Here is a 13977-nt window from a genome sequence, read left to right on the forward strand (position 1 = left end):
TCTGCAGAGAGAAAAAGGACTTATTTCAACTAATTTAACTGATAGCGTGCAGTACAAATATCTTGTAAGACTTTTAAAGACCTCTGCCAGACCTCATAGACTCATAGACTCATAGGTCAGAAGGGACCAATCTGATCATCTAGTCTGACCTCCTGCACAAGGCAGGCCACAGAACCCCACCCATCCAATTTTATAACAACCCCTAACCCAGGACCGAGTTATTGAAATCCTCAAAATTGGTTTGAAGACCTCAAGTTGCAAAGAAACCACCAGCAAGCGACCCGTGCCCCACGCTGCAGGGGAAGGCGAAAAACCTCCAGGGCCCCTGCCAATCCGCCCTGGAGGAAAATTCCTTCCCGACCCCAAATATGGCGATCAGCTAAACCCTGAGCATGTGGGCAAGAGTCACCAGCCAGCACCCAAGAAGGAATTCTCTGCAGTAACTCAGTTCCCATTCCATCCAACATCTCCCCGCAGACCATTGAGCAGACCTATCTGGTGGTAATCCAAGATCAATTGCTCAAATTAACAATCCTATCATAACATCCCCTCCATATACTTATCAAGCTTTGTCTTAAAACCAGGAAAGTCTTTTGCCCCCACTACTTCCCTCGGAAGGCTGTTCCAGAACTTCATTCCCCTAATGGTTAGCTGTCTAACTTCAAGTCTAAACTTCCTAATATCCAGTTTATACCCATTCGTCCTCGTGCCTACATTAGTACTAAACTTAAATAATTCCTCTCCCTCCCTAACGTTAACCCCCCTGCTATATTTATATAGAGCAAGCATATCCCCCCGCAGCCTTCTTTTGGCCAGGCTAAACAAGCCAAGCTCTTTGAGTCTCCTTTCATAAGGCACTTTTTCCATTCCTCGGATCATCCTTGTAGCCCGTCTCTGAACCTGTTCCAGTTTGAATTCATCCTTCTTGAACATGGGACACCAGAACTGCACACAGTATTCCAGATGGGGTCTCACCAACGCCTTGTATAACGGTACTAACACTTCCTTATCCTTGCAGGAAATACCCCCAAAATCGCATTTGCTTTTTTAACAGCCGTATCACATTGGCGACTCATAGTCATCCTGCTATCAACCAGTACCTCAAGGTCCTTCTCCTCCTCCGTCGCTTCCAACTGATGCGCCCCCAACATATATCCAAAATTCTTATTATTAATTCCTAAATGCATAATCTTGCACTTTTCACTATTGTATTTCATCCTATTTCTATTACTCCAGTTTACAAGGTGGTTCAGATCTTCCTGAATAGTATCCCTGTCCTTCTCCGTGTTAGCAATACCCCCCAGCTTCGTATCATCTGCAAACTTTATTAGCACATTCCCGCTCTTTGTGCCAAGGTCAGTAATAAAAAGGTTAAATAAGATCGGTCCCAAAACCGATCCTTGAGGGACTCCACTAGTGACCTCCTTCCAGCCTGACAATTCACCTTTCAATACGATCCTCTGGAGTCTCCCCTTTAACCAGTTCCTTATCCAACTTACAACTTTCATATTCATTCCCATCTTTTCCAATTTGACTAACAGTTCCCCGTGCAGAACCGTGTCGAACGCCTTACTGAAATCTAGGTAAATTATATCTACCGCATTTCCTTTATCTAAGTAATCCGTCATCTTCTCAAAGAAGGAGATCAGATTGGTTTGACACGATCTACCTTTACTAAATCCGTGTTGCAATTCGTCCCAATTACCATTGACCTCTATGTCCTTAACTACTCTCTCCCTTAAATTTTTTTCCAAGACCTTGCATACTACAGACGTCAAGCTAACAGGCCTATAATTACCCGGATCACTTTTATTCCCTTTCTTAAAAATAGGAACTACATTAGCAATCCTCCAGTCATACGGCACAACCCCCGAGTTTATCGATAGCTTAAAAATTCTCGCTAACGGGCTCGCAATTTCACGCGCCAGTTCCTTTAATATCCTCGGATGGAGATTGTCCGGGCCCTCCGACTTCGTCCCATCGAGCTGTTCAAGTACGGCCTCTACCTCAGTTGCGGTAATATCCACTTCCATATCCACATTCCCATTTATCATCCCTCCATCATCGCAAGGTTCCTCACTAGTCTTATTAAAAACTGAAGCAAAGTACTTGTTTAGATGTTGGGCCATGCCTAGGTTATCCTTAACCTCCATTCCATCCTCAGTGTATAGCGGCCCCACTTCTTCTTTCTTTGTTTTCTTCTTATTTATGTGGCTGTAGAACCTTTTACTATTGGTTTTGATTCCCTTTGCAAGGTCCAGTTCAATGCGGCTTTTAGCCTTCCTCACTTTATCCCTACATGTTCTGACCTCACCAAGGTAGCTTTCCTTACTGATCCTGCCTTTCTTCCACTCCCTGTAAGCTTTCTGCTTTTGTCTAATCCCCTCTCTGAGTTGCTTGCTCATCCAGTTTGGCCTACAACTCCTGCCCATGGTTTTTTTCCCCTTTCTCGGGATGCAGGCTTCCGACAGTCTCCGCAGCTGCGACTTAAAGTAATTCCAGGCCTCCTCCGCATTTAAATCCACTAATTCCTCCGTCCAATCCACTTCCCTAACTAATTTCCTTAACTCTTTAAAATTAGCCCTCGAGAAGTCAAAAACCCTAATCCCAGATCTACATTTGTTTATCCTTCCATCCTACTAGATATGAAGAGAGGTAGCGCTGGCCAGGGAAAGAGAACAGTCTGTATTTAGAAATAAACAGTTCAACCATGTAAAGATGTTGAATCTACACAAACTGCTACATTAAACTTCTTTTCTCCTAGAAGTCATGGGAACCTACCCAAAGTTCTGAAATAGGATGGGATCTTCTTAGCCTGAGTTGTTTGATTTGTCTATTTAAACTGCTTTCCCTTTTTGAGTTCTGCTGTTTTTATAGAGATTCCAGGTGCTCATGAAAATATGGTTCTCACTTGGCCTTCTATATGTATAGAGCCAAAGGACTCTTAGCACAAGTATTACAAAATAATGAGATTTGAAGGCCCATGATGTTGTACTTCTTGCTTTAAAAACACAGTAGGAATTCATCTAAAACCAAATTGATAAAGAATGTTTAAGACTCATGTCATTAACAGGCTTTAGACTTGCTAGCTTTGAAATGTGACAGATACACAAGATTCCCAAACCCTGTTCCCAAACCTGCTTCTCAGGGGTTAGTATACCTGGAACTTTTGAGCTATGGTAGGGCTCACACACTGTGGGGGAAGGGGGAAGGATGGAGACATTAAGAAAAGAACACCTCCTGCACTGAAGCCCATGGCGAAGTGCAGGCCAGATCTTGGGGAGAGCAGGGAAAGCTCTGAGAGTCTCCAACAGGAAGAATGCACTCACTGATTTAATGCTTTGAGCTATCCATTTCACCATATGTGGGCAGGTATTAGAAGGATTAGTGCAGACCCACTTTTCTCCTCAGAGACATGTCTCTCCCTTGAGCCCTGTACTTACTGGTCTCTGCTGAGTATCTTATTGGGTGCTGGGAAGCAGGTGGCATAAACCCACCCGCAGCTAAAAGCTCCTTCCCCAGCCTAGGGAGGAACTACCGAGCGCAGAACTCAACTAAATTTGGGAGACAACAAAGGAAAAAAACAGGAACAAGCATGAGGGTCAAAGGGCCAAAACTAGGGAACCTGAAGGGGACATCGAGCAGAGAACCCTGGACAGCGCCCACTGCTCCTCGAAGGTATCCAAGGAGCCAGCGGATGTGGCCCAGAGGAACAGATAAAGGAATGAAAACAGGCCCCATAGTCACAGAGCCCCCCCTCAGCTAACCTCCTCCTCCTGGTGTTACGAATGGTGACCGTGGGGCCACGGATAGGGTGTGCATAAATAAACAGGTGCAGGGAAAAGTGCAGCCAGAACCTCAGTAGGAGGTTCTGGAGAAGCCAGAAGAGGGCTGCAACCTAGCACACTGCAGACAGACATGCACCAAGGTCTCCCTCACACCACGAAAAGGGCAGGCATCAGGACGTCACTGCTGAGTAAATGGGCCTGAAGTACATTCCAGGGCCTCCTGGGGCATCAGGTTTGGCTGGAAAGTGTGGAGAAGTCTGCAGATTAAAACAGAGCTGGAATTTAGTGGTGTCTAACAAATTATCCTCCCTCCCACTCAGTCTCAACCCTCTGCCTTAACAGCCTGCATAGACAGCCCCCATCAATATCCCTTTACATCTCACTGTCTAAAGAGTTTGTGTTGCTGCCGATCACCAGAGTAATCTGAACAGCTCCCAGGTAAAAGCAATAGCAAAGTCTCTAGTGGACTTCATGCACACACACCCCCCCTATGATTCCCCTTTGCCCCAGTAAAGCCCTGAAACACCCCTACTGCCCCGATACCTCTTCATTCACTTCCCTCTCCCCAATCCCCATTGCACATCCGTCCACTTCCCCATTACACAAACCCCCATTAGATCCCCTGGCTTGATACTCCCTGTACACAAACCCACTACCCCCTTCTGCTGATGCCCCTTTAAACACTTCCCCACTGCTCCCTTCTGCCCTGATCCCCCACCACACATTCCTCCAGTACCCTTTTACATGCACTAAACTGCCAATACCTGCCATACCCCCTACTGTCCTGACACCCCATTTACCCACACTTCCACTACCCACTCTACCCAATGCACCCCCGCACACACATCCATTGTCCTGCTACCTCTTTATACAACCCTGCACTCCTCCAATACCATGTAAATACATCCCCGCTCCCTGCTCCTGCCTGGATCCCCCACTGCATACCTCTTCACTACCCTGATATCCCTGCCCCCACAATCCCCATCTGCCCACACGCCCACTGCCCCATCTTCACACACAAACACACACTAGTCCCTACCACAATACCCCCTGCACTCAGACACACTATCCCCCTCTACACCCCATACACACTCCCGCTACCCATCCTCTGCCCCACTGGACCCCGTACACACTCCCACTACCCACCCTCTGCCCCGATATCACCTCTCACACTCAGACACTACCCCCCTCTGCCCTGCTACACCCCATACGCACTCCCACTATCCACCCTCTGCCCCAATACCGCTCCCCGCGCTCAGACACACTACCTCCCTCTACCCTGCTACACCTTGTACACACTCCCACTACCCCCCTCTGCCCCGATATCACCTCTCACACTCAGACACTACTCCCCTCTGCCCCGCTACACCCCATACGCACTCCCACTATCCACCCTCTGCCCCAATACCACTCCCCGCGCTCAGACACACTACCTCCCTCTGCCCCCGCTACACCCTGTACACACTCCCACTACCCCCCTCTGCCCCACATCCCATACACACTCCCACTACCCACCCTCTGCCCTGATATCACCCCCCACATTCAGACACACTACCTCCCTCTGCCCTGCTACACCTCATACACACTCCCACTATCCCCTGTGCCCCACATCCCATACACACTCCCAATATCCACCCTCTGCCCCACTGCATTCCGCACACACTCCCACTACCCACCCTCTGCCCCAACACCACTCCCCGCACTCAGACACACTACTCCCCTCTGCCCTGCTACACCCCGTACACTCCCACTACCCATCCTGTGCCCCGCTACACCCCATACACACTCCCACTACCCACCCTCTGCCCCACTATACCCCATACACACATTCACAACCCCTCTATGCTTTGCTCCAATTCTGCACACTCTCCCTCTGTCCTGCTGCCCCTTTACACAGGTTCCCACTACCCTCCTCTGCCCTGATAACCCCACACATACCATCTGCCCTGGTACCCTGTTACATTCACGCATTGCCCCAGCACCCCAAGCTGCACCGGGGAAGTGAAGCACCCCTCAACAATCCTGAGTTGTGCCCAGGGCTCCTGGTTACTTCTCTGCCCACAACCACTTCCTGACCCACTCCTTGCAGCTCAGACCCACGTCAGTGGGGCAGACCTGCTCCCCCATCCAGGCCTCCTCCCACCAGACCTATGCCCCGCTCCAACCTCCCTAGTTGCCTCAGTCCATATGCCCTCCATAGCCTCTGTGTCCACCAGCCTCCCCAATGCTCTCCCACCACCCAATCGCTCCCCCCACCTCTGTGCCCCCTTTGGCTGCCCTACATGCCCTCCAGCCTCTGTGTCCACAGCCCTCTCATATCCCCACAGTCCCTGTGTCCCCCACAATCTCCCCAATAGCTTCCATACCCCACACCCCTAGTACTCTCCCAGCACCCACAATATCCTCCTTCACAGCCCCCACAAACTTCCTAATCCCTATGCCCCTAACTCGAATCCCTCTTTAAAGACTACACCCGGTCCTCAACTCCAAATACCCAGCTATCGCTGAGTTGCTGTTTGACTCCGAAGGGGACAAAGAATACTCGAGCAATATGGTTCTGCAGCAGGGTGACCTCTTAAGCCTGTTGCTTCTGTTCTCTGCTGCCTGCCCTGCTCCCTGCATCACTGAGCTGGGAGTGGGTTGATATGCAGCCTGGTTCCTGCTCTAGGGTCCAGTGTGGTCCAGTTTGCTGAGATGTCTGCAGATGTAGCCAAGTCCCACCCACTGGTACAGGCACTGGTTCACCTCACTGCAGGGGCAGCAGGTGAGTCTGGGAGCTGGGGCCCGTCCTCTGCAAGGAGGGGAGGGCATTGGCAGGTAGAATCATTTGGGAGCATATCTGGGTTCCTCAGAAGGACAAGATACCCAGCTGGGGAGAAGGGGAACCCCGGGCCACATGCATGCAGGGCCGTCCTTAGGCATAGGCAACATAGGCAGCTGCATAGGGCACCTGAAAATTTGGGGCACCACTGGGTCTTAGCAGGGCCGTCCTTAGGATTTATGGGGCCCTACGCAGTATTATTAAACTGGTGCCCCTATGCCAGATGGCAGCCCAAGCTCACAGCCTGGTGGGGGAGGAGGGGGAAGGGACTTGACAGCAAAGGATTATGAGATGCCCAGCCTGCTTCATGGTGGCGGAGAGTCACAGTTCCCCGCAGAGACTTCCATGCACTCTCCCTCATGCAGAATGGACATGAAGAAAGTACCTAATTAAAAGCACTAAAATATGAGAATAAAAAATGACAGTCACAGGTTTTTTGATATGCCCTGAAGTTTGTCAGAGATTTATTTGCAAAAACTTCATAGTAAGGGTGAGTCAGCTGTCCTGCTGAATACAACATTACATATAATGGAATACATGATGCAGCTCTTCTCTGTTTCACATTTTCTTCATCAGTATTTCTAAATTGAATTTATATTTTAAATGTACTCAAATCTTAAGCCAGCATTCCAGATTACTACATATTTAACTCACGGAAACAAAGACATTCTTTTAAAGTAATCAGAGAGGTTTAGTGTGTTCATAAAAATGTTCATTGCTTTTAGAAAAAGGGAACAGTAATTTACCTTGTGTGATCTCCATAACAAGAGACATGGTTATGAAATTTCACTAACTTTAAAAAAATATGTTTCCAAAGATTTTAGGTATAACAAGGATTTTGTCTTACTAAGGTACTGATTTTGCTGGAGGGTTCTTTTAAAACTAGTTTGTCGGACAGTCAGAAGTAAAGAAAAGGAACTCTTTGTCCAGCTATCTGGAAGGGAAGGACTGTTGTCCCTTTAAGGGCTCTCTTCAGTGGGGAGTGGGGGGAGAGGTGGTGAAGGGATGGACAGGAAGACTTGGAAGCACTTTTTTTTTTAACTATAGTAATTAAAATGTGTATTTTAGATAAGAGGGTCTTTTGAAGGATTTATTTAAAAAACTTATGTCTGAAGATCCACACATTTAAGGCTAAAGATGATTGTGCATCTAAAACTCTATGCAAGCATTTTTTAGAAATGTGATTTTATAATCTTCACCAGCTCACTAATGAAATATTTTTAAAGCAAATTTTAAACTAAGGTCCTATAGACTTACATGTTCTGTGTAAATATTATATTAATGCACAACTGTTTTTGTCAGTAAAGGCAGAAACTGACAGTATAAAAATTTATTTGGGCATAAGCTTTCGTGGACATCTGATGAAATGGGTTCTAGTCCACAAAAGCTTATGCCCAAATAATTTGTTAGTCTTTGAGGTGACACAAGGACTCGTCCTTGTTTTGATACAGACTAACAGGACTATCACTCTGAAACCTGTCAGTATATACCTTGGGGTTGGCAAATGCCTGTTAAATGGCTTTATTACCCCTTGAATGTCTCTTTAACAGTTTCAATGTTGTGCTAATAGGTCTGGCCAGGCTAGAGCAGCCATCTGTGGGAGCCTGCAGGAAGGGTCAGAACAGGGATAGGAAAACAAGCGGTGGACACTAAGACATGGTTAGGGCCTCAGGGTTAGGAAGTGGGTGGAGGCTTGGAAGGCAGCAGGAGTTGGACCTGAATCCCTGAAATAAGGCAGGACCTAGTTCAGGAGCAAGTTAAAACTTATCGGAGGGAGGAATTCTAGCTCAGAGGACACCTGCAATCCTGGGCCTCTCAGCTGTGGGAACAGGAGACTTATAACCCCCAGAACCTGACACTGAGATACCCGGGGGCTTTGCCCTATGGGGGAGGTGAAGAACTGGCACTGAGGTACCCGGGGGCTTTGCCTGGTGGGACGGGTGTGAAGAACTGGCAATGAGGTACCCAGGGGCTTTGCCCCATGGAGGGGTTAAGGGGGACATTGAGGTACCCAGGGGCTTTGCCCCATGGAGGGGTTAAGGGGGGCATTGAGGTACCTGGGGACTTTGCCCCTTGGAGGAGTTAAGGGAGGCACTGAGGTACTTGGGGGCTTTGCCCTATGCAAGGGTTAAGGGGGCATTGAGGTACCCAGGGGATTTTCCCTGTGAGCTGGGGGTGAGGTGCTGGCACTGAGGTGCTCTGAGGCTTTACCCCTGCGGCAGGGGCAAATGTTGTACTTAAAGTACTGCACAGGATCTTTTCAGGGGCAATAATGCAAAGCGCCACATTTATTGGTAAAACATGTATCAATCAACACTGTAGCATATGCATATGATATATATTACATTCATCCATAGTCTCTCTCTCTCTCTCTCTCTCTCTGTCTTGTTGTTGTTACCAAGTAGTTGCTCCCTTTAACTTCAAAGGCCAGGTGAGTTAGATGGGGGAGGGGTGGAGCTGGGCTTCTGTCGATCCAGATTGATGCTCTGATGTTGACAAGACAAAACCTGGGATCCTCTGCAAGACACCTCACATTTATAGCAGCTTCCCTCTCATGCAGATCTATACTAGATGCAAAATCAGTGTCTGTGTCAGTTGGTCAGCTGTGGTGCTTCCTTCTGGGTGTTGTCTTAATGCTTCCACATTTATTTTCAAAGAGGGTGTTTTCAAAAGAAGGTGGTCACTTCTTTAATGAGCCCACTTGACAAGTTTTATTGTTCTTGGGTCTGGCTTCTAACCCCTCTCCAACTATTGCAGCTGTCTGGAGGTGCTGCCTTCCACTAACTTGCTCATTCACACCTTATTCATTCAACAGGGCAATTGTTACAAGGGGGGGAGATCTTATTCTACTCCTTAGCGCAAAGACATGTTTCTTCTACCTTAACTATCCTTAGCCCACGTCCAGACTAACCCGCGGCATCGGCGGGTTAAAATCGATTGCTCGGGGATCGATATATCGCATCTAGTCTGGACGCGATGTATCGATCCCCGAGTGCGCTTACATCGATTCCGGAACTCCATCAACCCGAACGGAGTTCCGGAATCGACATGGAGAGCCGCGGACATCGATGCCGCGCCGTCTGGACGGGTGAGTACCTCGATTTTAGAAATTCGACTTCAGCTACGTTAGTCACGTAGCTGAAGTTGCGTATCTAAAATCGATTTTAATACCCTAGTCTGGACGTGGCCTTAGGGATGATAACATTATACCGACGCTCAATACAAAGTTTCTATATAAGGATTTGATACAAAGTTCCTATATCAAAGGACTTGATACAAAATTGTATGAAAGTAGAGGTTACATATGGAAAGACTTAATACAAGGTTATATGAAGAGGCACAATACAAAGTCAGATGAATATGATGAAAATGATACACCGTTATGAAAGATGCTTAATGCCGAGGTTTATCTACAGGCTAAGGGGGGCACTGAGGTGACTGTGGGTTTGTCTCTGCAGGCGGGGTGGCATGTGTGGTGAGCGGGCAGCCCTTTGATACAGTCAAGGTGAAGATGCAGACCTTCCCCACCATGTACCAGGGTTTCCTTTACTGCTCAGTCTGGACGTACTGGCAGGAAGGGCTGCCCGGGCTGTACCAGGACACCACCCCCGCCCTGCTTGCTAACGTGGCAGAGAACGCAGTGCTCTTCGCTTGCTATGGCTTCTGTCAGCAGCTGGTGAGGCAGCTGTTTGGACTGAGCAGTGTGCTGGAGCTGAGGTATGGCCTGGCCCTGTGGGTGTGCGGCATGGGGACGCCAGAGGGGGTGGAGCTGTATGGCAAGGCTGCTGGTTGGGCAGCATTCGGGGTGACGCCATTTGGGGAAGCCGAGTCACCCATGTTTTCCATCTGTGACAGGCCAGGAGAAGGCTGTGGGGACATCCCTGAGCAAGGGGATAGTCAGGGTTGGGGAGCCAGGTCACGCTCCCTCTCTAGGGTGGTGGTGATGAGGGCCTCTGCTCTGCCCCCTGCAGAGCCTGGGCCTGTGTGGGGTGAGCTTTGGCTCTAACATCTGTATTCTCGGGCCCTGTGGTGCCAGTGACCTGCAGAGTGTGCTTGCCGGCTCGTTCTCCTCTGTCTTTTCCTCTATGGTGCTGTGCCCTGCGGAGCTAGTGAAATGCCGCATGCAGGCCTTACATGAGATAAAGGTCACCGGGCGAACAGCACTAGCCCATCACAGGTGTGTCTCAGCCGTGGGAAGCAGGCCAGGCTTTGGTGAATTACACACGTCACACACAGCCCTGGTGGAAGGTTTGTGAGTGAGGCAGCAGGTCTGAATTTCCTTTTTCCCAGGAAGATGAGGGTGTCACACTGCCCAGCTGAGTAGAGCTGGCTTGGTGCTAAACCCAGACAATGTAAACACATTCCTTAGGAGGTGCTTACTGGGCGGGATCCTGCAGCTTCCTTCTGTCCCTCTTGGCCAGACTGCCTGCCTGTGAGTCTGCATGACACAGCATACCCGAAGCCTTCCTCTATCACAGAGGTAGGCAACCTATGGCACGTGTGCCGAAGGTGGCAGGTGAGCTGATTTTCAATGGCACTCACCCTGGCCACTGGTCCAGGAGGCTCTGCATTTTAATTTAATTTTAAATGAAGCTTCTTAAACATTTTAAAAACCTTATTTACTTTACATACAACAATAGTTTAGTTATATATTATAGACTTATAGAAAGAGACCTTCTAAAAACATTGAAATGTATTTCTGGCATGCAAAACCTTGAATTAGAGTGAATAAATGAAGACTCAGCTCACCACTTCTGAAGGTCAAGTATCAGAGGAGTAGCATCCGACGAAGTAGGTATTCACCCACAAAAGCTTATTCTCCAATACATCTGTTAGTCTATAAGGTGCCACAGGACTCTTTGTTGCTTTTTACACTTCTGAAGGGTTGCCGATCCCTGCTCTATCACAACCAAACATCCTCCTCTCCTTCCTGGCCACTGTACTGTGGCTGAGCTGTCGGCAAACATCTCTCCATGCCACAGTGCAGATCATTGCTGCTGCAGTTGCCAGGCTACCCAGCTTCCCATTTTTGTGCCTATGTCTCAGATTAATCCTGTATTTCCAAAGGACAATTTGTGGAGAACATTTGCAGATGAGGGAGCAAGAGAGGTCAGTGGATGATATGCCAGAGCCCACTCTGATACATCATCTTAAACCAAGTCCCCCTGCTCCTTTCTTCCTTCACCTCAAATTCCACCTCTAGCAGGACATGCTGGAATGTGCCCAGTTTGGCCTGGAAAACCAATCTGAGATTCACTCTTAAAGAGCATTGGGGGTAATATGGCATGGTTCTAGGTTGACTGATCATCTTGGCTTGGTAAAGGTAATGCTGAGTATGATTATGTTTTCATTCTGGCCGTGATGGTCCTTGTTTGGGTACATTGCCTGTGTTCTCTCTGGCAGCTCTACCTGGGCTACTGAGAAAAATATCTTTCAATCTGAGGGCCTGCTGGGATTTTTCCAGAGCCTGACCAGTACTTGGCTACGGGAGGTGCCTGGCTACTTCTTCTTCTTTGGTGGCTATGAAGTCAGTAGAAGCTTTTTCACCCAGGTTGGCCAATGCAAGGAGGATCTGGGTGAGTAGAGTTGGATGTGGGCAAAATAAAGGGAGTTTCAGCCTTATGGCCTTTGCAGAGGAGTGGTGAGGAATTGTATCATTTTGAGCAAGGACAGAACTAGGATCTGATTTTTTTCACAATGAAATAGTGACCAATATCGATACAGCTCTGACCACTCCAGGGGTAGTGTTGTGCTACAGAGCTATGAGCTTCAAACAGGTGACAGAAGCAGAAACACTTTATGCAGACTGGACAAGGGGGAGTCCCTGATACTAGTAGATGGACACCAAATCAATTTGAAGGAGAGGATGTGGAACTTCGGAAATAATCCATACATGTCACAATCCCAGGTTCCAACCCTCCTGGAAGATTTTAACTCCCCAGTTTTTTGTTTATAATGTTGCCCCTTGGCCCAAGCAGGTTCTTAACCAGTATTTTCATTAGGAGGAGAAATTGATTATACAAGTCAGGGATTTCTTTGGTGCAAATCTGTTTATTTAAAATCCACACCCCTGAATGACGCAGTTAAACCAACCAGACCCCCGGTGTAGACAGTGCTGGGTCGATGGGTCATGGGGAGATGAATTAGCTGTCCCAATGGGAGAAGCCCTTCCATTGGTGTAGGTGGAGTCTTCACTGAAGCACTACAGCAGCGATTTAAGTATAGGCGAGCCTTCAGCATCACCTATCATCCTGCTGGAAGCCAAAATGAAAGGTCTGGCATGACCCATCCCAGACAGAAGGAAAAGAAACAATTTAACAAATGTACAAATGATACAATCTTAACTCTTTACATATTGTCTTTCCATCAGGAGGTTTTCACAGCAGTGACTTGAATCAGTGCTACTCCCATATAAAGCTTTTTGGAGCTTTTCTCACCCTGCCCAATTTCGTCTCAGACACTCAGGAGGGGCTGCTTCCAGCTAGCTTCTGACAAGCATCTGTGTTTCTGTGGAGACTGCTGGCTGGGAAAGACTCTGCTAATTTTGTTTTAATGGAGAATTCTTCTCTATCACAACTCTTCCAGCCTCAGGTTCCACAGCTACGTTCTCACTTTCTGGGGCAGCCAAGCGGATGTTCTGTCTCCCTGATGCATTCTGTCATGGCAACTATGGATAACTTTGGATTTAGTCCTGGGTCCCACTCCAAGTACTGTATAGGGTTCCTCCCAAGGTATATCTAGCTTAGACCACCCACCCTTTTTTCTCATAGGATTGTGGAACCAGACCAGGTCCCCTCTTTTAAAAGTTTTCCCATATGATCTTACATCCCAGGGTTTTTTTATTTTGTCATAAGCTATCCTCCAATGTTTTCTATAGCATAATCTGGGGTGAATCCGTCTGTCTCCCCTGTTGAAGATGAATAATGTCATTTTCATTGGGCCAGGGAAGGAGAGTGAGAATGACTCTAGCCTGCTGGTTTGGGCACTCACCTGGGAGCTGGCAGATGTGGGATCATGTCCTTACTCCAGTGACTAGTTATACACAGTGGATCAACTTCAGCAGGAGAGAGCCACATCAGAACCCTCCCTGGCTAGGGCACACTACTCCAATATGGGAGACTTAAATTCAGGTCCCTGCTCCACCTCAGGCTGAGGGAACACTTGAACTCAGGTCTTCCACAGCCTAGGTAAGTGCCCTAGCTCAGTGGTTCTCAACCAGGGGCACATGTACCTGTGGTGATTATGCAGAGTTCTGCCGAGGTTACATCAACTGACCTAGATATTTGCCTACTTGTACAACGGGCGACATAAAAAGCATTAGTGAAGTCAGTATAACCTAAAATTTCGTACAGGGAATGACTTGTTTGT

At 48.0% G+C, this 13977-nt stretch overlaps 1 protein-coding gene across 3 annotated transcripts in view; it reads left to right on the forward strand.

The window, feature by feature from the left end:
* NONO (non-POU domain containing octamer binding) overlaps nt 1–13977 on the forward strand; it is a 117311-nt gene that overhangs the window by 53968 nt on the left and 49366 nt on the right. The window contains exon 11 of one of the 3 annotated variants that reach the window (XM_030575923.1): nt 12013–12045. The exons of the other annotated variants lie outside the window; for them this stretch is intronic. Coding sequence (XP_030431783.1) covers nt 12013–12030 — 18 coding nt within the window. The 3' untranslated portion in view covers nt 12031–12045. Of the gene's footprint in view, nt 1–12012; nt 12046–13977 lie in introns of those variants that run through there. 3 annotated transcript variants of the gene reach the window in all.

The sequence above is a fragment of the Gopherus evgoodei genome, chromosome 9 (genome assembly GCF_007399415.2).
Source record: "Gopherus evgoodei ecotype Sinaloan lineage chromosome 9, rGopEvg1_v1.p, whole genome shotgun sequence".
Taxonomy (NCBI): Eukaryota; Metazoa; Chordata; order Testudines; family Testudinidae; genus Gopherus; species Gopherus evgoodei.